The sequence below is a fragment of the Aspergillus luchuensis genome, chromosome 3 (genome assembly GCF_016861625.1).
Source record: "Aspergillus luchuensis IFO 4308 DNA, chromosome 3, nearly complete sequence".
NCBI lineage: Eukaryota > Fungi > Ascomycota > Eurotiomycetes > Eurotiales > Aspergillaceae > Aspergillus > Aspergillus luchuensis.
Window position 1 is genome coordinate 2896396 of NC_054851.1, and position 25505 is coordinate 2921900.

General features: G+C 30.7%; 5 protein-coding genes across 5 annotated transcripts; 2 read left to right on the plus strand and 3 right to left on the minus strand.

Annotated features, from left to right (window-relative positions):
* Nucleotides 1–13442: 13442 nt before the first annotated feature.
* MRI1 (S-methyl-5-thioribose-1-phosphate isomerase) lies at nucleotides 13443–14643 on the minus strand (the record flags this gene model as incomplete). The annotated part of the gene is made up of 2 exons (XM_041687533.1): nucleotides 13443–14070; nucleotides 14123–14643. 2 exons carry the CDS (start codon nucleotides 14641–14643, stop codon nucleotides 13443–13445), a joined length of 1149 nt encoding a protein of 382 aa, XP_041541409.1.
* A 510-nt stretch (nucleotides 14644–15153) lies between these two features.
* On the minus strand, nucleotides 15154–15609 carry LSM6 (U4/U6-U5 snRNP complex subunit LSM6; the record flags this gene model as incomplete). The annotated part of the gene is made up of 3 exons (XM_041687535.1): nucleotides 15154–15176; nucleotides 15238–15351; nucleotides 15504–15609. 3 exons carry the CDS (start codon nucleotides 15607–15609, stop codon nucleotides 15154–15156), a joined length of 243 nt encoding a protein of 80 aa, XP_041541410.1.
* A 321-nt stretch (nucleotides 15610–15930) lies between these two features.
* On the plus strand, nucleotides 15931–17166 carry AKAW2_30964S (small ubiquitin-related modifier domain-containing protein; the record flags this gene model as incomplete). The annotated part of the gene is made up of 1 exon (XM_041687536.1): nucleotides 15931–17166. One exon carries the CDS (start codon nucleotides 15931–15933, stop codon nucleotides 17164–17166), a length of 1236 nt encoding a protein of 411 aa, XP_041541411.1.
* A 544-nt stretch (nucleotides 17167–17710) lies between these two features.
* Nucleotides 17711–18237, plus strand: AKAW2_30965S (RNA methylation protein TRM112; the record flags this gene model as incomplete). The annotated part of the gene is made up of 2 exons (XM_041687537.1): nucleotides 17711–17896; nucleotides 17974–18237. 2 exons carry the CDS (start codon nucleotides 17711–17713, stop codon nucleotides 18235–18237), a joined length of 450 nt encoding a protein of 149 aa, XP_041541412.1.
* A 519-nt stretch (nucleotides 18238–18756) lies between these two features.
* Nucleotides 18757–22536, minus strand: set1 (histone methyltransferase SET1; the record flags this gene model as incomplete). The annotated part of the gene is made up of 2 exons (XM_041687538.1): nucleotides 18757–18860; nucleotides 18921–22536. 2 exons carry the CDS (start codon nucleotides 22534–22536, stop codon nucleotides 18757–18759), a joined length of 3720 nt encoding a protein of 1239 aa, XP_041541413.1.
* Nucleotides 22537–25505: the final 2969 nt, after the last annotated feature.

Consider the following 25505-nt stretch of genomic DNA (forward strand, 5'->3'; position numbering starts at 1 on the left):
ATTAAATAAAATAACGAGTTTAAATAAATATTATTTATATATAACTGAGTCTATCTTCTAACTAAAGATTTGAACATTAATAATATTATTTTAATTGAAATAATTAGTATTATAATTAAAATTCTTATATGATATATATATTCTTCTTCTTAATGATGACTTTCTTAACTACCAGTAAACCATACTAAAATTATAAATTGTATTTTTTAATTTAAGAAACTATTCTAATCTTTATAAAAAATAAGTTATTACACCTAATAAATTTTATTATCTTTCTCTAAAATAATATATAATTTTTATAAATATATATTAGAATTCTATAAAAGAATTTGGAATTCTTTATAATATTTTTATAAGTAAAATCATAATTAATTATATTTTCTCTAATCTTCTTCTAGAGTATTTTGAATACAAAAAGCCTATGATTCTTTATTACTTTTAAATTATTTTTCTTAAAATTATATAAAATATTCTGGTTTTTATAATATTATTATATTTTACTAGCTGCATACAGACAGAAGTCTTTCAAGATATATTAGACTTCTATCTATTTAATTTTTTACTTAAATTATTAAAGATATTTAAAATATTCTTTTTTACTAAATGAAAGTATTTCTTGTAATTAATACTTAATTTAAATTAAATTGTTTTTAGTATTATTATGAGCTTTATAATAAATAGATAGAAATATTAAGAACTTTTCTAATTTTTATCTTATCTAAAAATAATACACTAGATATTCTCTGGATAATATATTTATAAAAATATTTAATAAATAATTTTTAATTTCTCAGTTATTTATTTGTATAATAAATAATATCATTAATAATAATATACTGTAAGATAGTATAATAAGAAATGTAATAAAAGAAATATTATCTAGAATCAATAAATAAAAATAATATATTATTTAATATATATTATCTAGCTATTAATAAAGATTTTTGAGATTTTTATTAATAAGAATATTCTATATAACTATAAATAAATATAACTTATTAAGATATTCACCAAGGTACAGATAGCATTTAATTTTAAGTTATGAATAATATTAATTCTCTAATATTGGATATAAATTATTATTATTCTTATCTGTTCTTTATCTTAGAGAATTGATTTTTTTACTAACTATGTAGAAATAAATATAACTATTATTCATATTACTCTTTTAAATATATATAGGATCCGATTATCCTTCTACTAAATATAGATATTCACTGAAAAAAATTATATTTACTACTTAAAAGAATTTTAAAGATATAGAAACTAATTAGAAATTAACTTAATCTTAAAGATTATCAAAAATAATATTTTCATTTTTATAAGTAAAAAATAGTAGTATATGTGGACGCCATTCAAATGGTCAAATTCAGTGCTATCCAATAAGAAATATTTCTAGTATGAGGAAAGAAAGGAAGAAGCTCAGGAAGAAATATATAATTATGAAAAGATAAATAAACCATGTAAGATAAGTAAATAAAATAAATCAAATAGAAATATATAATTCTGAATATATTTAAAAAATAAATCTTATTTATATTATTAATTTTATTAATGATAAATACAGAATCATATTAATATTTTTATAATTTTTATAATTATTTTTAATTATAGATATTTACAAAGATTTCAGTATTAATATTAAAAGTTAATAAAGTAATAGAACTACTTTAATTTATTATATTTATTAATTTTATATTTCCTGGATTCTATCTTACATAAAAATCTAGATTTATTTTATATAATAAGTAAACTCATAGACTTAGTCTTAGATAATAATATATAATAATAAATTTAATAAAAGAATCTAATTAAATAATATTTAGAATCTCTATTTTTTTTAATATAAATAAAAATAATCTAGTAGATTCATAGAGCAGAACTATAATAATAGAATTAAATAAATAAATAAAATAAGTTACTAAATTATATATTGATTAATAATCTCTATTTATCTATCAGTTTATAAATAATATATTATCAAAAACTTCAATTTAATTCATAAGATTTAATATAATTTATTCTAAAAATTAGCTATAAATTAATTCTTTTTAATTAAAAATAATGATATTAGAGGACTCTGTCTAGATACAAACTTAATTAATAAATAAATTAATTATACTTTATATAGAGATTTATTTTATATAAAAGATAAAGATTATATTCAACTAAGATAGTTTACTATTATAAAAATAATATTAAATCTATTATAGTTTTTCAGAAAGAAGCAGAAATTTATAAATATATATTATTATAATTAATTAAGAATTAGAAAACAGTAGAATAATCTAAGTAGTAAATTTTGATATATTATATTTTTTTATAAATATTTATATAATATTAAATATTTCTATTTTAAGTACCCCAGAAGTATTAATATTTAATTAATATTATTATTTTTATTTATCTAGAATAAGCTAATAATAATCATTAATGAATTTTATAAAAAAGCTGGATTTAAATATTATCTTTTATTAAAAACTACAAATTTATTCTAATATAAAAATAATTTATTCTATAAAAGATAATTAATCTTTTACTGACAGGCTTACTTCCATAAATCTTTTAAAAAAAAAATATATTTAACTTTTAAAATATAATCTATAATATAAAGATTTTATTTCATAAAGATTAGTATTAGTTCTAGAATTATATCTAATTCTAGAAATTTAAATTATAATAATATTTTATAATAATAATTATTAATTATCTTTAAACTAGTTTTCTTTTTATAAAATAATTAATTAGTATATTATTTTTTCTAGATTAATATTTGATACTAAAATAATATTAAAATAATATTTTTGCTTAGTAAGTCTGCTTGATATTAAATTCTTTAATAATTATAAAATATTCTAAGACTTAGTAATTTATTGAAATCATAAAACTTTTTAATTATTATAAATTTTCCAGCTCTGCTCTCCATTCTATAAAGATATATATAATAATTAATATTTTTTATTATAAATATTATATTTTTTTATCTCATTAATAAAGGATTACTGTAATTATTTTATTATCTATATTAATTTTCATATATATAAATTTAAATAAGTTATAATAAACTGGTACTAGAACTAATATTAAAGTTTATTTTAAAATCTAGAAAATCTTTTCTTAAAACTAATTTTAAATAATATATTTTTCTAGATAAACTAGTTTATAGACTTAATGATTAATTATAATTTCTTATAAAATATTAATAAAAATTATAGTCTAAAGAAATATTGAGATTTATTTAATATAATTAAATATTATTATTTTATAATTATAATAATTTTTATAAGATCAGTCTGAATATTTATAATAATAATAATAAGTTCTAGAAGTGTCATCTTTATTATATAAAATTTATACTGATAAATCATTATTTAAAGTCCAGTTATCTAAAAGTATTTAAGATTTTAATAAATATAAAATTTATTTTTTATTCTATTTTTATTAAAAATTAATATATTATTTATATATATTATAATAAACTTATCCAGAAAGTCTATAAAAACTTTATTAATAAAATACTAGAAAGCTGCTGGTTTATTTATAAATTTAATTAATAATATATTATATTTAAAGATTCTATAACAGATTGAAAAAGTAGTTAAGTCTTTAAATTTAGAATTTATATAAATATAATAAAAATCTTAATAAATATTAAATTTAATATATATTTTAATATTCCAGAGGCAGTATGTATATTTAAAAAATAAAAAAAAAGTCTTACAGATCAGAATATTAAGCTTCTAATAATATATATATAAATATAATTCTTTTTCAGGCTTCTTTATTATTAGGATAAAAAAATAAATAAGAGTATATTAAATGTAATAAATTTCTTTTTAAATTTTAGTTAATATAATTATGGATAGTTTTAAGTTCTTTTAAAATTATTTTATAGAAAAAACTTATCTTTAATAGATTATTTCTTTATAATTGAATATAATAGTCATGGAGTCAAATAATATTTATTTAATTATAATAATATTTAAAAAAGCCTACTTTATTTTCTCTTCTTTAGTTAGTTTAAATATTTTATTTTAAAAATTTCTTCTATAATAGTCTTCTTCATTATACTCAGAAATATAATAAATATCTTTAATTTAAAATTTTAAAGATATTTATAGAAGACAGCAGCTACAATAAAGATTATTTTAATTTTCTAAAAAATTTCTTTCTGAAGATTTTAAGAAATTCTAAAAATTTAATATTAGATGCTCTGATTTACTAGATTTTAATATATTTTTCTCAAAAATCTTTATAAAGTATTCTAGTAAATTTAAAATACTTTAAATTTTATTTCAGGAGAGGATACCTATAATAAGATATTAATTATTTTTTTGAAAATTATAATTTTATTAGATAGTATCTTACTACTAACTTTAATTAGTAAAATATTATAATAAAATATTCTAAAAGATTTATTATAGTAGTCTAATCTTGATTTTATTTTTTTATAAGAAAATAATTAGATTATACTAGCTTATCTTACTAGTAATTTTTTAGAATCTTTTATTTTATAAATTATATTTATTTTAGAATAATATCATGGTAATTTAATTTTAATATTAAACCAATATATTATTAAACTAATTCTTATCAATTATAAATATAAGTTGAATAATATAGATTAAAGATATTATAATCTTATTATTAAAGCTTATAATAGTATATTTAATTTTAAAAAAAACATATTTATCTAAAAATAATAAACTATTTAAATAATAAAGTAATATATATATAAATATAAATATCAGCTCTAGTAATAGTAAGAATATATATAAATATTATTAATTTATTATTTAATATTGAAATCGTAATAATAAAATTTTTATTCTCTTGGTCAAGCAGATCTTATTAATTTAATAATAAATATTAATATTTATTTTATTAGAAAAAAAAATTTCTTTTAATATTATTTTTTATTAACTTCTTATCTTTTATTACTTTTATAATTTAACTTAATTTACTTTTTACTTTAAATAATCTTAAAATAAGTATCTTTATTTCTAGTAAATAAAATAATATTTTTTAAATATTATATAACTATATTTTCCCAGTTCCATGCTGGTAGCATAGCTAGTATTATGAAAAATTCAAAATAAAATAAAAAAAAATTATAATAATAATGATAATAATAATAATAATTAATATAAATAACTGGCAGTTCAGGACATTTATTTTATAATAAAATTTTATTATATTGTTAAATTAATCTAATAATCAGATATATTTCTTAATATATTATTTAAATATTATATTATTTTTATTAGAATAGGATATTATTAGCTCTTATAATTTTAATAACAAATATTAATAAAAGTTATTTTAATAAATTTCAATAATACCTGCCTTTACTGTAAGATAATAAAATATAAATATAAAATTATGAAATTTATTATTAATAAATATTTTATTTTTCTGATACTATAAATATATATAATAAATTTTTTTATTTTTAACATTGGTATAAAAAATTTTCAGATATTTAAATATATTAATTATATTTATATCAAAATTTAAAGTATTAGGACAGAGTTAGAAACTTAAATATTTTTAATATTATTTTTATTGTGACGGCGAGTGACGTTTCTGAGTCATATAACTTCTGTTTTATTTGTTTTATTTATTTATCTTGTATAGCTTGCTTATCTTTATATAATTATATATTCTTTCTAAGCTTCTTTCTTTCTCTCCTCATGCTAGAAATTCTTATTAGATAATACTGAATTTAACTATTTAAATAGCTTCTATATAATTTCTAGTATTATTTCATCTTTTATTTTTTAAATTAATATTATATATTATTAATTATCCAGCTCAGCAGCTAGTATCACTTCTTATATATATTTAATAATACTAAATATAGCTAAGATAAAATAATCTAATTAAAATCTGAATTAAAATAATTAATAAGAATATTTATAATAACTAGAGAAAGCTATATTAAATTAATATTATATATTATAAATTCTTAATAATATCTAATCCTTCAAAAAGAAAAAAACTGATAACTAAGAAAAAATTACTTATAATTAGTTTTTTAAACTATATATAAAGAATCCTGATAAAATCTTTGATATAATTCTTTATATTATAAATAAATTAAAAATAAAAATATATAAAATTATCTGTCAGTAGAATAAGCTTAATAATAATTATAATAAATTAATATATAAATATAATTTATATATAATCTAACTTTTTTAATTTAATAACTAGAATAATTAAGTAGCTGAAATCTCTGAATTTAAGAAATTAATAAAAATTTCTAATTTATTCTTATTTAATAATAATAAGATTATTAATTTTAAAGACTAGCTTCTTATAATACAGTAAAAACTAGAAATTAATATAAATTATTTAAATATAATCACTGTTAAACAAGCTTACATAATTAATTATTATAAAAATAATATTAAAAAATATTTTATTTTCTGATTTTGCCCTGACATTTTAAATTTATATATAAATATAATTAATAAATTTAAATAAATTTTATAATATATACCGGCAGTATCAGAAGCTTAAAATAATAGTTAATAATAAATTCTATAATTTTATATTTATATTTTATTATCTTACAGTAGAGATAGATATTATTAAAATTTATTAAAAAAATAATTTTTTCCAGTGTTTTTTACTAAAACTATAAAAATTAATAATATCTTATTTCAATAATAATAATATAATATTTAAATAATATATTAATAAATATATCTAATTATCAGACTTAATTAATAATATAATAAAATAATATTATAATAAGATAAGTATCCTGAATTACTAGCTATTTATATTAATTATTATTATTATTATAATTATAATCTTTTTTATCTTAATTAAGATCTCCTGTAATACTAGTTATATTATTAATATAAAATTAGAGAAATATATTTATATAATAATCAAAAAATATTATTCTATTTATTAAAAATAGAGATATTTAGCTTATAATTATTTAAAGAAGAAAATAGACTAGATTAAATAATTAAAAATAATAGAAAATAATAATTTAATAAAAAATAATATCTAGAAGAAGTCTTCTTTCTAAGTAAAATAAATATTAATATTAATTTATTAAATTTATAAGATCTGCTAGATTAAGAAAATAAAAACTTTATTATTTAAATTTTAATATTTAATAATAAATTAATAATATCTGTATATACTCTTACTAATATTAAAATTAATATTTATATTTATATAAATATTATTATTATTATTCAGATGATTTACTACTTCTAAATTAATAATATTTTTTTAAAATTAAATATATTATTATAAATTTTAATAATAAGATTATAATATTTTTAACTTATATTATCTAGCTTGTATTTATAATTAATAAATATTAATTTTATAATATATTATTTCTAATATTTAAAGTAGATTATTATGATATTATTTTAAGATAAATATAATTTATAAAATATAGAATCTTACTAGATTACTAGTAAAACAAATTTATATAATTTAATTATTTTTTCTATAAAATAAAATTAAGACTGGATTATTATAACAAGTTCTTTAATATATTTTATTATAATATTTTATTAATTAAAATTATTAGTAAAATATTATCTAGTAAATTTATAATCTCTAAAAAATAATTAATATTTAATTATAAATATCTTTCTTTAGAAAAATTTAAAATATTTTAAATCTACCAGAATACTCTGTAGAAAATTTTAATAAAAATATATTAAAATTTAATAAATTAAAATTTTTGATATTAAATTTTTAAAGCTCCCTAGAGTCTTTAGGAAAAAATATCTTTATTAAAACTATTCTTTTTTTATAAATATATATAAAGTTTTAAATTAAAAATATTTATTACATTCCTAAATATTATTAAAAAAATTATTATAAAAAGATTAAGCTTTAAAATAAAATATTTTAATTAATTAAAGAAAAAGAAATAAAGCAGATCCTTTTTAAATATTATTATAATTTAATAAATTTTTTTTAAAAAAAATTAAATATCTTATCTTCTTCCTGATCTTATAATTATTATATTTAACTAAAAAAAGAATTTATTAAAAATAGTGTTTTTTACAAAATAATTTTAGAAAAATTTAAAACTGCTTAGAACTATATTATTAAAAATTTAAAAAAATTATTATATTTAATATAGTCTTATTTACCTTCTCTATTCTAATAATAAAGGAATCTAAAAAAAATTATATTTATATATTAATTACTAGAAGCTTAATTTTCTGATTTAAAAATTTTTTATTTTATTTTTTTTAATTAATAAGATAATAGACTATCTCTAGAATATAAAAATATTTATAAAACTTAATATTTACTAGGACTTCTATTATATTTATATAAATTTTAGATTTAAAAATTTAATTATTTTTTAAATTTTATAATCTTTATTAATTTTTTATAAGAAATTACAGCTGAATTATTAAGTCTATAAATTAATTTATTTAAGAAAATATCTTATTGTCCTGGATTTAATCCTGTAAAATATTTTTTAAATTTTAAAATAAATTCTAATATTAGCTCTAGTATTAATTTATTATAATTTATTTAAGTCTATATATATTAAAACTAATATAGTTAATAAAATAATTACAGAAATTCTTTGCCAGTAAATTAAAAATATATAATATTTTATAATTTATTATTTAAAAATTATATCTTTATTTAATTATAATTATAATATTTATATTAAAAAATATTAATAATTATATATATTTTTACATAATAAAGAACAGAACTAAAAGACTTATAATAATTAAAAAAAATTTATAATTTTAATAGACTATTAAATCTTAAAATATTTTAAAATTATTAAAAGATTTAATATCTGGTAGGCTTACTAGGCAGAAATATTATTTTAATATTATTTTATTATTAAATATTAATTTAAAAAAATAATATACTAGTTAATTATTTTATATAAAAGAAAATTAGTTCAGAGACAGTTAATGATTATTATTATTAAATATTATTAAAATCTGAATTTCTAGAATTCAATATAATTTTAAAGCTAGTATTAATACTTTTTATAAAATAAGATTTTTATATTATAAATTATATTTTAAAAATTAATTATATTTATTTTTTTAAAAAAATCTTTAGGAGCAAGTCTGTTAGTAAAAAATTAATTATTTTTTATAAAATGAATTATTTTTATATTAAAATAAATTAATGATTTTTAATAAAGATAATCTACAGGCCCAGTTACTAGATAAAATTTATTAATAATTATTATTAGTATATCTTGAATAAATAAAAATAATAATATTAATTAAATCTTAATATTTCTAGAATACTTGAAACAAAAATATTTAATATTATATAAATAATTATTTAATCTATACAAAATATATATCAAGATTTATTATTTAAATTATCTTAATTTTTTTAATTTTTAATCAGCCATAGTAGTATATATCTATAAATTTCTAATTTTTTTAAAAACTTATTATGGATTTGATATTATCTTTATAATAATAAATTATTTTAATAAATATATAATATTTATTTTCTGTATAAAGTAGACTTTTATATAAAATATAACTTATTTATTTATTAATTAAGTTTATATTTAAATAGAATCTCTTGATATTATTATCTTTGATTAAAAAAAAATTAATTTATAATTAATTTTAGAATAACTAGTTAGAATTATTATTATTAATTAACTTTATTATTATAATTTTACTCTATAAATCTATTAAATTATTTTTATTTATAATTAAAAAAATATAAATTCTATATATTATTTAACTAGATTTTTTTAATTAATTTATTATTATATATTATTATCTAAGATTAAGCTCGCAAGTTTCTTAATTATATAAAATAAATCTAGATCTTTATATAAAATAAAATTTATAAAATATAAGACTAATAAATATAACAGACTAACTAATTTTATTATTTTATTAATTTTAATATTAAAAATAAAATCTTTATTAATATTTATAACTAAAGATAGAGCAAGTCTTTATGAAAAATTATTTAAAAATTAATATAATTTTATATTTATTCTTAATAAAATAAATAATATATACAAGATTTGCTTATCTGAATATATATATATATATATATATATATATATATATATATATATTATTTTTTATTCTGAGAAACTTTATTTATATAATATATTTAATCTATTATTAAAACAGATCTAAAATACTACTATATCTATTAAAATAATAATTAAATAAAATAAAGATTTAAAAATATTTTAATAAATTATTTATAATACAGTTATCTTTAGTATAAAATTAAATAATTAGTATTTAATATAGTAAATTATACCTGGTATCTAATAAAAAATTTTAAGAATATTTTCTTCTAATTTTAAAATTATTATATAAAATATTCTACTTATTCTAGATCTTTTAAGTATTTTCTATAATAATTAATAATTATAAAGACTGGTAAATTTATATTTAATTATTAAAAAAATAATTTATCATTAAATAAGAGCAGCCAGACTTAAGTAAAAAAATAATATAATAATAAATAATATTTCTAGATTATATAATTTCTGTTTTTTATTTTATTTATTTATCTTGTATAGCTTATTTATCTTTATATAATTATATATTTTTTTCTGAGCTTCTTCCTTTTCTTTCCTCACGCTAGAAATTCTCGTTAGATAGTACCGAATTTGACCATTTGAACAGCTTCCACAAAGAAGAATTACAAAGAAGAATATAAAAAAATATGTAAAAAATAGAGAATAATATAACAAATAATATTAAAAATAATATTAATTCAGTAATAATAGTCCTAGAATTAAGATTCAATTAAAAAAATAATATTAATTCAGTAATAATAGTCCTAGAATTAAGATTTAATTTAAAAAAAATAATTCTCTTTATTTTTTTTCAAAAATCATTAAGTAGTAGCTAGTAAATGATAGATATATATATTCATTTATCTTAGTTTAAATTAAATATAAATATTATAAAATTTAATTTAATATATAAAAAATCAATATAATTTATATAAAATATTATAGAAGACTTCTTCGGGATTTAATTAATTATTATATTTTATTATTTTTTGATTAATTAGATAAAAAGTATTATTTTTACATTTTTTATTTAATAATTCCTAGATAAGTTTTTCACATGTTTTCTAAAAAAATATATATAATTTAATTTATTCAGAATTAATTATATTATTATATATATAAATTATATAATTTATTATTAAGAAATAAATTTGCCATTTAATAATTCACAAGGAATATTTATATATATTATTTCATGAATTAAATATATAATGACTCTAATAAATAATCAATATTTAATTATAGTTTATATATTTTTGAAGAATACAATCATATTAATAAATGAAATTATAAAAAATTAATAACTAATCATTATTATTTTCAAATAACTATAAATATATTTATAAATTTAATTTAAATAAAGATCTTCTGTAGAAGCCTTCCCCAGAATAATAAATAATAATAAATAATAATAAATAATATATAATTAGTAAGTATAAATAGGGTTAAACCTTCCAAAAAATTGAACCCTACTAACTAGTTTAGATAAGTGGTAATCAATCTATTATCTAATTAATAATAAAAAATATTATTTTAGTAAATTATATTTCTCCGTTTTTTTAAAATACGTTTAGAATAAAGATTCTGCCACTGGCCAGTCTTACAGCTGATAATAATTACTATACACAAATATATATAATTAATGTAAAAGATATATATATTTTATATATATAATTTAAATTTCTTAACTATCAAATTTAAATTTATTTTTAAAATAAATATTATATAATAGATATCAATATATAATTGTTTATTATAAGAGTTTTTCCCATTTGTCTAAAAATAAAATATAAAAAATTATAAATAAATCAGGATTTTATAGACAACCAGGAAGCTTATATAATATAATTTTTATATAAATATGTTTTAAGAAATTATTGAATGGCACATTTATTTCTTAATAATAAACTCTATAATTTATATATATAATAAATTAGTTAATTCTGAATAGATTGTCCCTAGAGTAATAATAAATTTATTAATTAAAAAATATAAAAAATTATTAACTTATCTTAGAATTTAATATTGTAGTAGTCTTCAGGTTGTCATAATTGCCAGGGCCTGCAGGCTTTTCTTCCTGACAAACTTCCGATCATAATGATCTTTTCTATGAGAAACAATACCGAACTCAATATAATCTGAGAATCTCCATCCAGGAACCATACGTGGGTCATTGTATATTATATATACAGACTCTACAGAGCTGCCTTTACAAGACTGCAGAGGCGGTATGCAAAGTCATATGACCATTGCTGTCCTAATAGAGAGGTTCTGCACTATTATAATAATAATAATATAATAATAAATTCTGCCAGCAGAACCTAACTAGGAATAGCGTCAACTCTATTACTAATAAAGCTATTCAACTCTTTAGAAATAGGACATTTTCAACAATTCTTGGTGTGTTAGCTGTTTAGTGGATGTTAACCACTGCTTCCGGGTACCTGCAGGCAGTTACATGGCTTAACTATAGAATACCTGCCTGAAAGAAACAGGATGAAGCTATTTATAATAACTGGAATAATATTTATATTACTGTTCTTGGATAATAAAAAAATAAAAACAGTAGCAGAGATAAAGAGCAGAAATTACCTTTAAATTATTAATAATTCAATGCATTAAGTACCTATGTAAAGTCTTTATATAAGGTCCCTAGGTAGAGGTCTCTAGATACTGGATTTCTAGTATAGTATTAAATCTGTTCTAAATGGTGCTAAACCCATTACGTTACTATTCTCATTATAATAATATTATAATGAGAATATTAAATGTGGATCTATTACTTAATCAGGCAAAAGACTGTCTTCCTATTTAAGCCCGCGCTAAACCCCTTTAGCAACTTATTATTATAATAATATTATTATAATAGTGCAGAACCTCTCTAATCTAGAAGGGTGCTGGAATGGAGTTAGGACAAACATGGCGGAATTGACTGGCAGAACATTATTATATACTCTAGACTAGCACCCAAGTTCTTGTCGGCCTTCAAATTATTGAGCTATCACCCACCAAGATACCCGCACAGCAGCCATGCCTTCTAGTAACCAACATAATGATACCATCGCCCAAGTAAGTTGATCCCAGCATGACCAGTAATCGCAGTTCAATGGATACATACGTTTTGAGCGCCTTGGTATTGCTATATTCAACACGAAGATGCTGATCACTAGTAACAGGCTTTCAAGGATATTACAAGGTATGCCTCAAGACAACGAACCCTTGTTTTCACCTAACAGGATGGTCCCAGTGGCGAAATGACAGCTCTGGCGCTGGAAAATCATTTGGACAACCTGGAAAACAAAATAGAGGAGTTATTGAACGCGTTTGAAAAGCACCCAGAAACCGAGCAGACGAATGGGCAATGCTATAATCAAGACGAGGTGACATCGACACAAGCTCATGTTGAGGAGGAGTTGCGAAACAAGTCCTCCAAGTGAAACTGGCCATCGGCGTCCTTCTCTGCCACGCCCTTCTCTGTGATGATACCGTCAATAAGTGTGGACGGTGTGACATCAAAGGCCGGGTTCCAGACATCGATGCCATCGGCGGCTATGCGCACAGTTTCTAATTCAATACCATTGGTAGATTTGTTGGCACGCGGTCCTCTGACAGTTGTGACTTCGGAGGCCGCACGTTCCTCGATTATGATTTCATGACCGGACGGGGTGGCCAGATCAATTGTAGTAAGCGGTGCGGCCACGAGGAACTTCACACCGTGATACCTTGCAAGCACAGCGAGGCCATAAGTGCCAATTTTATTCGCCGTATCTCCGTTCGCAGCCACCCTATCCGCTCCTACTACGATGGCATCTACCTGAGTACCAGACTTCGCAAGTAGAGCAGCGGCCATAGAGTCTGTTATGAGGGTGGCGGGGAGACGGTCGTGGACCAATTCGAACGCAGTCAACCGAGATCCTTGATTGTAGGGTCGTGTCTCGGTGCAGTAAGCACGGTTCAGATTGTCTGTAGACGCAAGAGCGCGGATAACTCCGAGCGCAGTGCCGTAACCTGATGTTGCAAGGGAGCTGACGGCGGGTTAGGATCGAATCACCTGCAGTTGAGCTTGGTTGTACTTACCCCGTATTGCAATGTGTGAGAACAGTAGCCTTCGGCTTGCCCACGGCATTGGCCATGATCCATTGGGCACCATGCTTTCCTATGTTTTTGTTGTCCTCAATATCCTTCACCAGCATTTCCTCTGCTGCTTGTATCAGAGCAGTAGCGACGCTGCGCCCAGTCGATCCAGGCCTTTGTGTATGATCACTCGCCACGGCCCTAAGCTTCCGAGCAGCATCGGCCAGATTTACTGCCGTGGGTCTGCTGCTCACAAGATAATCTAGCTTGTCCATAATGAAAGCCTGAACCTCTGGGGCTTCTGAGGGAATGCCATTGCATGCCATAAGGCCATGAAGTTCAGATGCAAGAGCGAGGGCCGCTACAATGGCAATAGCGGGTGCTCCTCTTACACGCATATCTTTTATTGCGTGCCATGCTTCTTCACTTGATTGTATCGTTATGTATTGTTCCACATATGGAAGCTGCAGTTGATCTATGATGGACAGATTGCCCTCGTTATATCTGATTGCCTGTAAAGTCATGATTCTGTTCAATTCAAAAGAGGCGAATTGATTCAAGACTTCTGGACGCTGTTCGTTCCTTGCGAGGGCACACTTTCAAAAATCAAGCAGAAAGTAAGCTCTGCAAGACCGAGTACGAAAAGATAGAAGTAATATCGAATGTGACGTTGGCTGGATGATTAGAAAATTTGAAACTCGGAGCCTAACTTGCTGGTCTGTAACACAGCACTGAATCCAGAATCGCACTTTTAACCGTTAGGTGGGGCACAGTGCCTAGGTCACTGCCGTACCTTATAAAGCAGCCTCTAGTCAGACGGTTACCCCTCCATGAGCGATACCTGGTTTGCGCAATGGAAGCAGTGCAGATTCTAAAGTACAACTATCCTTTTATTTGACATGGGTCTTAAAATAAGAGATTGTTTCCACTGCTGGAAACCCTCGTTCAGAGGCCCAAACAAAAACCACTTGGATTGACCATCTGCGCTGGTCATCCAATTGATAGAAAAGAGTCGCTAATAGAAATTCATAGTATTAATGCGCGGATATATACAGCACTATGAGAGTCAAAGAGAAATAGTTAGACGTGTTCATCTCCTTAGGTGTGACATAACAAACCGTTATTTCCGCGAATGAAGGCATCCCCGTAACTGCGGGACAGATTTCCATTAACAAACTCCTCAGATTTCTCCAGAGCGATATTCATATAGCCATCTACCGATTGAAGTTCCCCTGAAGAGTTCGTTAGCGTTTAATATTCCTATTCTTCGTTTGTATATATCTCCTGTCCCCCATAAGAGCCGTACTCTTCTCCTGTACCAGGGGAGAATGACTCGATTTTGGCAGAGACGGTAGGTAGAACAAAGCAGAAGATGATTGTTCACCTTTATAGACAACGCCTGAGTTCAATTTAACAGTAACTGGGGCGCCAATGATTTCACCCAGAAAAGCTGAGGGATCCTTGCCATCAGATGAGGCACCGTTCTCCATTTTGCTGTCCTTTCTCTCTTCCTATCTCTAAGCTTTGAATAAGGGCTGGAAATGCTCAACAGGCGCTAGGTGATCGTAATCGGCAATTTCACTGATTTAGTAGTGATTGGGGGTTATCATCAGTCTTAGCCCGAAAGGGGTTAGACGAAGGCTGGGGTCATGAAACACGTGCCTCTCCGTAAGCTGTAACACTGTAACATTGAGTACTGTTGTATCAAGTATTCTGTATGACTGCATCTGGTCAACTATTCGGATTCATTTTATTTCCATTGCGATATCCGAATTTGCATTCATCAATACCTTTCACCACGTCCGACTCAAATGCGTTCGTTTTTCAAAAAGCCTTCATGGGCAAGCAGGGGAGATGAGGGAACAGACCCGAATTTCTACCGTCATGCTGGTCAAGTCTATAATGACATTATCACTGCCAACCGGAAAGCTCGTGCTAGCCGACTGTCTGTAGTGCAGGAACCAAAGGAGGAACAAAAGGAGGAACCAGAGCAGGAACCAAAGCAGGAATCAGAGCAACAATCAGAGCACACAAACTCTAAACGTCGACGTCTCTCCTGCAGACAGCCCTCCGCAGAAAGTTCATTAGGTGCCCTCACTCGCAATGAAGCACTGCACAATGCGGAACAACCATTGGATTATAATGCTTCTTATGAGCACTTACAAGAGACCAATAACAATGGCGATAGTTGTGGTCCATCCACAGGAGTCTCAACCCGTGGTATCACAGTTGGAATTACAACAGAGACTGACGACCAATGTTGTGAGTCACTACCTGATGTGGAGCTTACTCAGGTTGGGGCAATCCGTGCACATCCAGAAGTTACAAAAGCAGTCAAAGAGAACAAGATTGCTTCCGTGCAGCAGTCACGTTTCCAAAATGCTCGAGAAGTTGATGAGACTGTCAGACCCCATAATCACAGTCTTGCCCATAATCAAGCAATAGTTCAGATCCTCATTACCTCAAAAATCCCAAATACCAAACCATTGATTGTCCGCCGAAAAATGAACCAACCTCTAAAGGATGTCCGTCTAGCATGGTGTAATCGCCAGAAATTCACCAAAGAAATGCAAGAATCGGTCTTCCTGACCTGGAAGGGTAAGAGACTGTTTGATGTTACTACATGCCGAAGCCTGGGAATCCATGCAAAAAGCGGTAATTTCAACGGACATGACACGTTCTACTTAGATGTGGAGGATATACAAGTTCATATGGAAGCTTCTACAGAAGACCTTCTCAACGCTGATCTTTCACACTCACAGACTGTGACTGACGCCAAGTCCAGTCCGGAGTATACGAGCTGGAATGGAGCAACTTCGTCCCCAGACAGGATACTATTAAAGTGTCCCGGGTTTGGTGATTTGAAGGTAGAGCTGAACCTGGAGATGCAGGTATCAGAGCTAGTTGCGACCTTCCGTGTTGCTAGGCAGATACCCGCAACCCGTGATATACAACTTGTATTTGACGGTGACCGCTTAGATGATAATGCTTATCTTGCAGACTACGAGCTAATGGACAGCGATCTTGTGGAGGTTATAATCAAGTGAACGAGTTACAGAGATGTAGGCAAAATATCACGAATATGTCTAAAAAGCTGTTCAATATATAATAAACAACTTGTACTAGCCTAAATTACATCAGTCATATCGGAATTTGCAGTGGTCCTAGATTTCTCAAAATCTCTACAGTTTGATACCTAAATTGAGTTCTATCTTACCTGATATCATCCCAGGAATGAGCGGGGTAGGAGGGTTTCATTACCCCATATGAAACATGATTTCACGGCATCATACCATATGAGTGATTCTCTGCGCCGTTGAAGACAGCTGACGTTGTTCTCAAGTCTGGTTTATTTCATCTTCAAATCTTTGATTTCTTCAAAGGCATGTGCTTGTCTAGTAACTACCCCCTGATTCGTAGCATGTTAATCTAAATTTCGCTGAGGCTTGAGAAACGGCAGCCAAAGTATGAAAATTACCGATAACGTAAGACACTAAAAATTTCCCACCCAATATATCCAAAGCGAACTCTGAAGGAAAATGTAGAACCGTCGCCCACTTTCTTCATTCTGGGTTAATACCTCTACTCGAAATGAAGCTCATCACTGTCAACTTCCTGACCTGTGCTGTGAAGGGGTGCAAAACAGCAGCAGCATCATATCCGCTGCATTTTCGAGATGCTGAATTAGAATTGCAGGAACTGGAGTTCCAGCCAGAGTTCATACTCAATATTATTCCTCGGATTGATTGGGAAGCGCTGCGAGTCATGGCAAATGAGGTGCGTGTACATTCCTGGTCCAATGCAAATCATACCATATGCTGCTTTATAGACTATTTGAACTCACCCGGAAATAGCTCGGTTTTCCCAAAATCCCAGACACTAAGCCGGAAGGTGATGCGCTTAAAGATGAGCAGCTTCTAAAGGAACTCCACAGGCTCTTGTTAGAAACACAGGTTGTTGAAGGAAGATTGTGTTGCGGAAATTGCGGCCACGAATATATGATCAAGGAAGGAATCGCTAACTTTCTTCTCCCCAGTCATTTAGGTCTGATATTCCTTTCCGTTAAACTTGTCCTTGACTTTGCTGACCCCGCGCAGTCTAAATATACGAAGGTGTGAGTTCAAGTGAGTCCAGTCACTGGAACCCGAGATGCCTGTCCAGGAATCTGTTGGTCTCTTTTTGACAAAAATATTTGTGACCTTCCGTCAGTCGGCTTTGCATCTACCAATACTGCCAACCGGCTGTCAACTCTACGTAAATAAAGGATCGCAAGTGAATTTGGGACATGGAGTCCCACGAATGCCTTGCAGCCGGTCAACTCATATCATGAGATACGCACTTCGTTGTTATAAAATACAATCCTACCAGCCGGATGCTGGTCCTTCTCTCGACCAATTCCAAATGAACGCCATCAGACTAATGCATCTATCTATAGATGGAATTGCAGACCAAGATTGAGGAAGGTATCGAGATTTGAGTGGCTGGGTATGGAACGGGAGAGGAGGAGAGAGAGTAAGAGAGTAAGAGAGGGAGGGAGAGAGCGAGAGTGTTTGTGTGGGGGAGGGAGAGAGTGAGAGACAAAGAGTAGTGGGGAGGAAGTTCTTTTTGACATGGATTCCGGGACCTCAGTGGAAGCCTTAGTTGAGAAAACCTTTACACCCGGTCGAACCACAGAGGCACGGGATTCTGTCATCGCTATCCCACTCTCTCTCAAATTTGTAGTCATATGTCAGCTCTTCGTCTGTTTATGGAGTATGTTAGTATCTTTTCAATTTGACCAATACATGCCATGCCCACTTACCCCTCTCGATGTCTCGTAAGGCATAGATGACGATTCGCTTGCTGCCATCGACCTTTATTATTTTGGCCGTGCAATTCGGCGTACAGCTGTGGTTGATAAACCTGGCAATACCACCCCTCTTTGTCGCATCTATAACTGTGTTTTCATCGATACGAAAAAGGTAACTACTACCGATTCCGCTTTTCAGGTAACGCCGTTCTCTCATGTCAGCAACCTGCTGCCGGACCTTCTCACCCACATATTCAATGATCATATCGTTCGCAGATATGTTCTCTTCTGCATAGAGGCCCCAATTATGGATGGCGGATCGAGCAAAACGAACTGGCTTCTTCCGTTTCTTCAACTGGTTGAACCGGAGAACATCTCCATCGCCGCTCTGAGTTGGAAGAGCCTGCTTTTGAGCGTTGATATCAGCAATGAGGCGGCGATTGTTAACCCTTGTTGAACGGGAAGTGGACTTCGAAATCGTTTTTGCTGCAGCAATCCTTGCGGCTTCTGCAGCAACAGCATGTGGATCGCTCTTCGCCCTAGCTTCTCGCTCTTCACGGGCCTTTTGAACTTTGATCCTGTGCGGCAGATATTTCGATTTCTCCGACTCCAAGATCCGTTTTCTTCCTTCAGTTCTTGCTGCCCCAGTCGTGTTTGAAACGTAGTAGCCGGGAATGACGGTCTCCTCGCGTACCGGACCAGACTCTTCAGGGCGATTAAGTGCCTTAATCTCCTTTTGTCTCCAAGCCCAAGCTGAAAGGTTGCCAACATTAGATCTCGAGAATTCTCGTAAGACATCACGAAGAAAGCAAAGATCCTCTTCATCCTTGACTAAATTCTGCCAACCGTCGAGATCCAGCACAATCGATTCGTCGTCATCGACCGTTGAGCGAGGCTCATCATTCGATACTCGCCATTCAATCTCCGTTCTAGGCTCTTCAGTCTGCTTGCCATGCTCAAAACTACCAACTTGGGATACAAGATGGCGATGGTCTTTGCCGAGACCTTTGTACTCAACATCAGCACCCCATGAGTCCATGAGTGCCACTGCATCATCTTTCTGACCATGCCCTGCCAATTGACCATGGGAGACCAAGGGATCCGTGCCAGTTACAGATGGTTCACCTGCCGCTGCGCTGACATCCTGGATGGTATCTGACCGAGATGGGGAGCATGCCATGTCTTGGTCCTCCCCAGATCCTGCCGCATCATCCATATCGAAGCATTCGTCGCCTCCTTTCTGTTTCTTCCGTGCCTTTGCTCGGTCATCATCCACCTTTCTTTTGCGTGATGAAGATTGGAGTCGGTCAGGAACCTGCTCGGGAGCCTCGCTTGGCGAAACTCCAGATTCATCATCTCTCGTGATGTCTATATCGTGAGACCTATCACTATCGGTCTGCCTTTCGGCAACAGGAACTTCCAACGTTTCAGAACCGATCCGATCCGAGTCTTCCTCTGAATCCGAGGTCTCAGAACTCATCCGGCTCGGGGCACGACTGTCTAAATCTTCAGTGTCTCTGGTGAAGGGTGTCCTTTGCTCATCGTCTGAATCGTCCACATCGTGTAGTTGCTGGAGACGATGGTAAAGTGGTCTTACTTCCTTCTTTCGTAAGGGCTGTTTTCTTCTTTCATCCAAGAACGCAGCGTTCGTGCGATCTAGTCGATGTGCCTTTCTGATCCGTGGAAGAGCAAGTATATTCAGACCAGACGAACCCAAAGGATTCCTACTGGTTGACAAGTCAGAGCGTGAGTCAGGTGTGCCAGCTGAACTGTCGAGGTCGATGCGGAACATAGGCCTTTTAGCCCCCTCCGGTTCAGGAATTCCCAGCCTCTCCCTCTTTGTAGCATGTCGAACTGGATCCAGGTAGTCATACAAGGCCGGTGCTGCAATTCGAGATTTCACATCTTCAAGTAATTTGTCTCGTAGGTCCCGTATTATTATCGCCACCACCTCTCTGCAAGGGTCCAGATCCAGGGCACGTTGTCTTTTCTCTTCTTCGATGTCCAACTCTGCTTCCCTTTTCACCCTGTCCTTTTCGGCTCGCTCTCGCTGTTCGGCCTGCAGTCTCTGGGGACTTGGACTTCGTTCGTAATTAGGATTCCCATAGGGCTGACTCTCCATGTTCATAATGTATGTGAACAGAGGTTTCATATGGCACATCTTGTAGCATCTTTCGGTTTCTTCTTCGCCGCGCCTTGAATTCTCAAACACAATGTAGTACCCTGTCTTGTCGCAACGTATGTCTTTCCAATCGAATAGTTTGAGCCTTTTCTTCAGATGCGGAACGGTGGTACTGAGGACCGGTACGTAACAGTGTGCGATGAATATATATGGGTCACGCTTGATCTGACTCAGTATAGGTATTTCTTCCACCAGTGATGGTACAACAGGCTTCAAAAAGCTTGCCCTCGGGCCTTCCGGAACTGGGGCCGTAGGGCGCATTTGGGATCTTCCAGAAGGGCCCTTGGGAGCCGTCGGTGGAGGCTCATTATTCTTTGCCGAGACGCCTGTTTTAGGTTCCTCTGCACTCAGAAGGTTGTTCCTGTCCCCCATCCTCTGAGAGTCGACTGCCCTTGTTACTATCTTTGCCGAGACGATACCATCCCGGTCTAGCTCGACTCTGATTCTGCGCGTTCCAATCCGTTGCTCTTTTTTGCACTCATAATAGGCTCGCCTGGCTGCGTTCGCCGCGAGAACGGGCCCGCCTCCTCTGAAAGATGCGCTATCTTTATATTTGACTGAACATATCCCCAAAAATCTACCGGTTATTGGATCGGTGCGGTTGTTGATTTCAGCAATCTCCCCGAAACTCGAGAACAAAGCATTTATTGGGGCGATTGGGGTCAATGGATCGAACCCGGTGACCACTATCTGTACCGGAGGTCCAGGGCCAATAGTTGTCGAAGCGTCGTATGACCAGTGTTTCAATGAGTAAGGAGCTGGCCGAAACTTGGTCTTCTGCTTGCAGCCACCACCTCGCGAATAATTGGATATCTTTAAACGAGGGTCTGCTGGTCGATCATCTTGCCCATTAGGCACTATATCCACATATCGCGCTTTCCTTCGCTTCTCCTTCGATGATATCCGCTTCTCTGAATCTGGGTCATAGACTAACTTCCAGCCCCTCACGTTTCCAGAAGTGCGACTCTGCGATCGGGGTGTTGGTGGGGTTTGCAGGGGCGTCATAGCGGGCTTTATGTCGTCGGTCTTCATGGTACCTGAACTATCTTCGATCCCGTTGGCTATCCTTATGTGAGATGGACTGAGCCTCTGAGCGGGCGACGACTCCGCATTAGTGAGTGGCGTAAGCGTATCGAGACGCGCTTCATTCCCATATGCCGTGCTATGCGTATGTGTCGATGGGCGGGCAGCCGAAACGCTCACACTGTCAGAGCTTGCAAGTCCATCACCATTGACAGTCGGCAAATTCTGTTCCTCCGCGTAAAGACCCGGTGTCAACTCAAGGATTGCCTTGGGCTCTTCAGGAAGCGCACGCCCTTCATCGCTATGGTCGTGTTCCGGATGGGCCTCGGAGCGAGGCCGCTCCCGGATGGTCTTGCGCTTTTGCTGGAGGACGGACGGTGCGGTTGGGAAGAAGTCTGCAAATCCTGCTGAGGAGCGCGACATGTTGAGAGGTGGCTACAAGCCAAGACCACGATAGCTCCAACCAACAGGTAGCATCCTTGGTAGTTGTATAATACTCGGTGCACGGATTTATTGGCAGGAAATATCCTGGGCACAAGGCGGTAACGCGAGAAAAGTAAATCAATAAAGTCTGGAGAGAGCGGGTAGAATTGACAGAAGCAGGCTCGGGCGGAGTTAAAGGAAAGGAGGGTAACAGAAGGGGTGGGTTTACAACTCCTGGGGTAGAAAAAGTAAAATTAAAGAGGGTAAAATCGAAGGACGAAGGTAGGGAAAGAAAGCAGAGAGAGGGTGTACTGATTAAGGGACTAAACAATCTGATTTTCCCCGTTCTGGTGAGCCCCTACCAACGCGACTGGAAAAGCGCGCGGAGAGAGCGCTTCATGGGCAGGAATCGGCTTGCAAGGTGGCGGGGAGCGTAACAATCCATGTGCGATTACGATGGATGGCTCAACAAACACGGGCTGTCGGCTAGGGAAGAAGACGTAATGCACGAACTGGAAAGGCGCAAAACGAAGGGGCAGAGAAGTACTGCACATTGCCATAACGTCTGCGAAGTTATAGGCATCTCCCGCGGCTCGACGTAGACTTATCTTTTCTTGCCGTTTCTGCTCTTAAAACAACGTACAGTAGGGGTGCGGAGGACGGAGCGATAGGTAGAAAATCCATCCACCATACTTTGTCACCTAAGGACCATTAACTACTCCTTTCTACTACCCTGGAGGTTTCCAAGCCAGGACTTCGTCAAACGTTATGTGGAAATGTCAACTCCTACGCTAGTCCTGAGCCGATATTATCCTTTGATCATCTAGCGTATGATGAGTGTTACGTGCTGTGGTAACCTGACTTCATTTTGCGAACGACATCGACAACGACAACCCAACGGGCGGGAAGGATGCAGATTTTGACCTAACGAAGCAAACAAATTCATGCATAGTCAGCAGTGCATCTCGATGCCAGGGCTCTGCATGGCACTCCAGGAAGAAGAAAGTCCTGGCGTTTAAGATTGATTAACATGACTGTTCGCAGTCATGGTACTCTTTTGCTGCGATGCAATCGTGGGCGTCATTCCAATATACTTGTACTTATTTAGCATCCTCTGGAGAGACCGGGTAGTATGGAAAACATCCAGTTTGTATGACTAATGCTATATGCATTAAGTTAACTTATACCTATGTGGTGAAGATTGAATAAGGAGCGGTGGTAGTAGTTGAGAGGACTCGGACCTGAGCTTCACGTCCAATGTTCTTGTAAAACCGAAACCCTTCCGATATGTAACAGCTTGAATATACTGATGAGACGGCAAAGTTGGACTGTCATCCCTGCGGGATAGTGGGCTTGGGCTTTAAAGTATCACGCAGAGTGTTACTTCATCGACTTTCAATAGCCTCCTGACCTGAGGTAGGATAAGTGGTCAAACCGATATGGTGTGGTAGAAGATATATAAGCCTGTTACCTTCTTTTCGGCAGTGACAAGACACCTACAGTCGTTCACGGGCAAAAATTAAACACTAACATAGGAGCAAATTATTGTCTGCCTGTGTTGAGTATCATCCATTTCCATGCTTATAACAAGGGCGACCCTACGTCATGTATGAATATGATTATGCAATAAAATTCCCAAGCTACGCATCGTACATACTTGCTTTTGGATGGGGCAGATATCTATGCCCCGATTCAAGTAAGGCGAGAACCACGGAGAGGGAAAACAAACCGTACACATGCAAATTACCAGTAAGAAGTTAAAACATCAGCCTCCGAGGCCGATGAGAGCTAAAAAAACCTACAGCCTTGAGCTGTGGGGCTTCTACTCCGTATCGGGATCCATCGCACAGCAAAGCTGACTATTGGCGACGATGTGTGCGGTACTCCATATGTAAAACCACAGATACGCTGAGAAACCTATGAATGTTGTCGGGTATGCAGAGTCTTATACCGTGCAACAACAGAAAGAAGCATAATAAACATTAAGCTTTGACTACTTATACAGTAACGTAGCCCGTGTATCTACTCCTTACTTCCTGGAATCCGGATACGAATCATGAAAGATATATGGAGTATTGCATGTAGGCCACTTCTTTGTCTTTGCCACCCAGTCGGCGGTGTGCCCGCATGCTCGGTAAGTAGGTATTCTGCATCTGCGAAAGTGTTTTTAGTATCAGCCAAAAATCAATTCCGGTACGGGAGACTCGTATTCCAGGTCCCGTTGAATGAATGGCCTGTCACATATATAATGAATAAACCCCATGCTTTACTTTACATACCATCCATGCCATACTAGAAAGATATTGAAATGCCCAACCTACGTAGACAAGAGAGCTTGGCGGCTCCGGAAGGATCTTGTTTGGTGAACCGCTACTATTTAGTAATCGGCTTAGGAAAGGGGAGCCTCGAGTTTTTGGTTCAGTTCCCCATGGGTCAGATGAAGTACCCAGGGGATACGCACGGTGGCCCCTATTAAAACACATCGCGACAATTACCCCTCCCCCTTTTCCCACTCAATTATCTCGGTTTCCATGGGCAAGTTTACACCAGAAGCAAAATCTACTGTGGGATACGACTCAAGAACAAAGAGGGGCTCCCTCACGATCTAGGGTCTCTCTACCTGCCAGGTTCTTTGTCCCAGGACATGTACATACATAACATACATAACTAACGTACTACCGACATGAGTGCTGCACCTGATTTCACCTGCTGCTTACAACTTGATGTGTTGCATTTTTCCAATTGTAGGAGTACATACCTATCTCTCAAGCAGATCATCACGACCATCGCGAGGGAGGGCGAAGTGATAGTATATTTATTACCTAGCGCTGAATTTATTATTAGAAACCTATGTTTAGAAGTTCCCTAGATCATATACTCCGTCTCAGCATTCGAACCAGATCCATGGCGTCAGGGAAAGAATTTGCCTAACTTGACTAATAATAGTTAAAAGTGGAGCGTTATTCTGA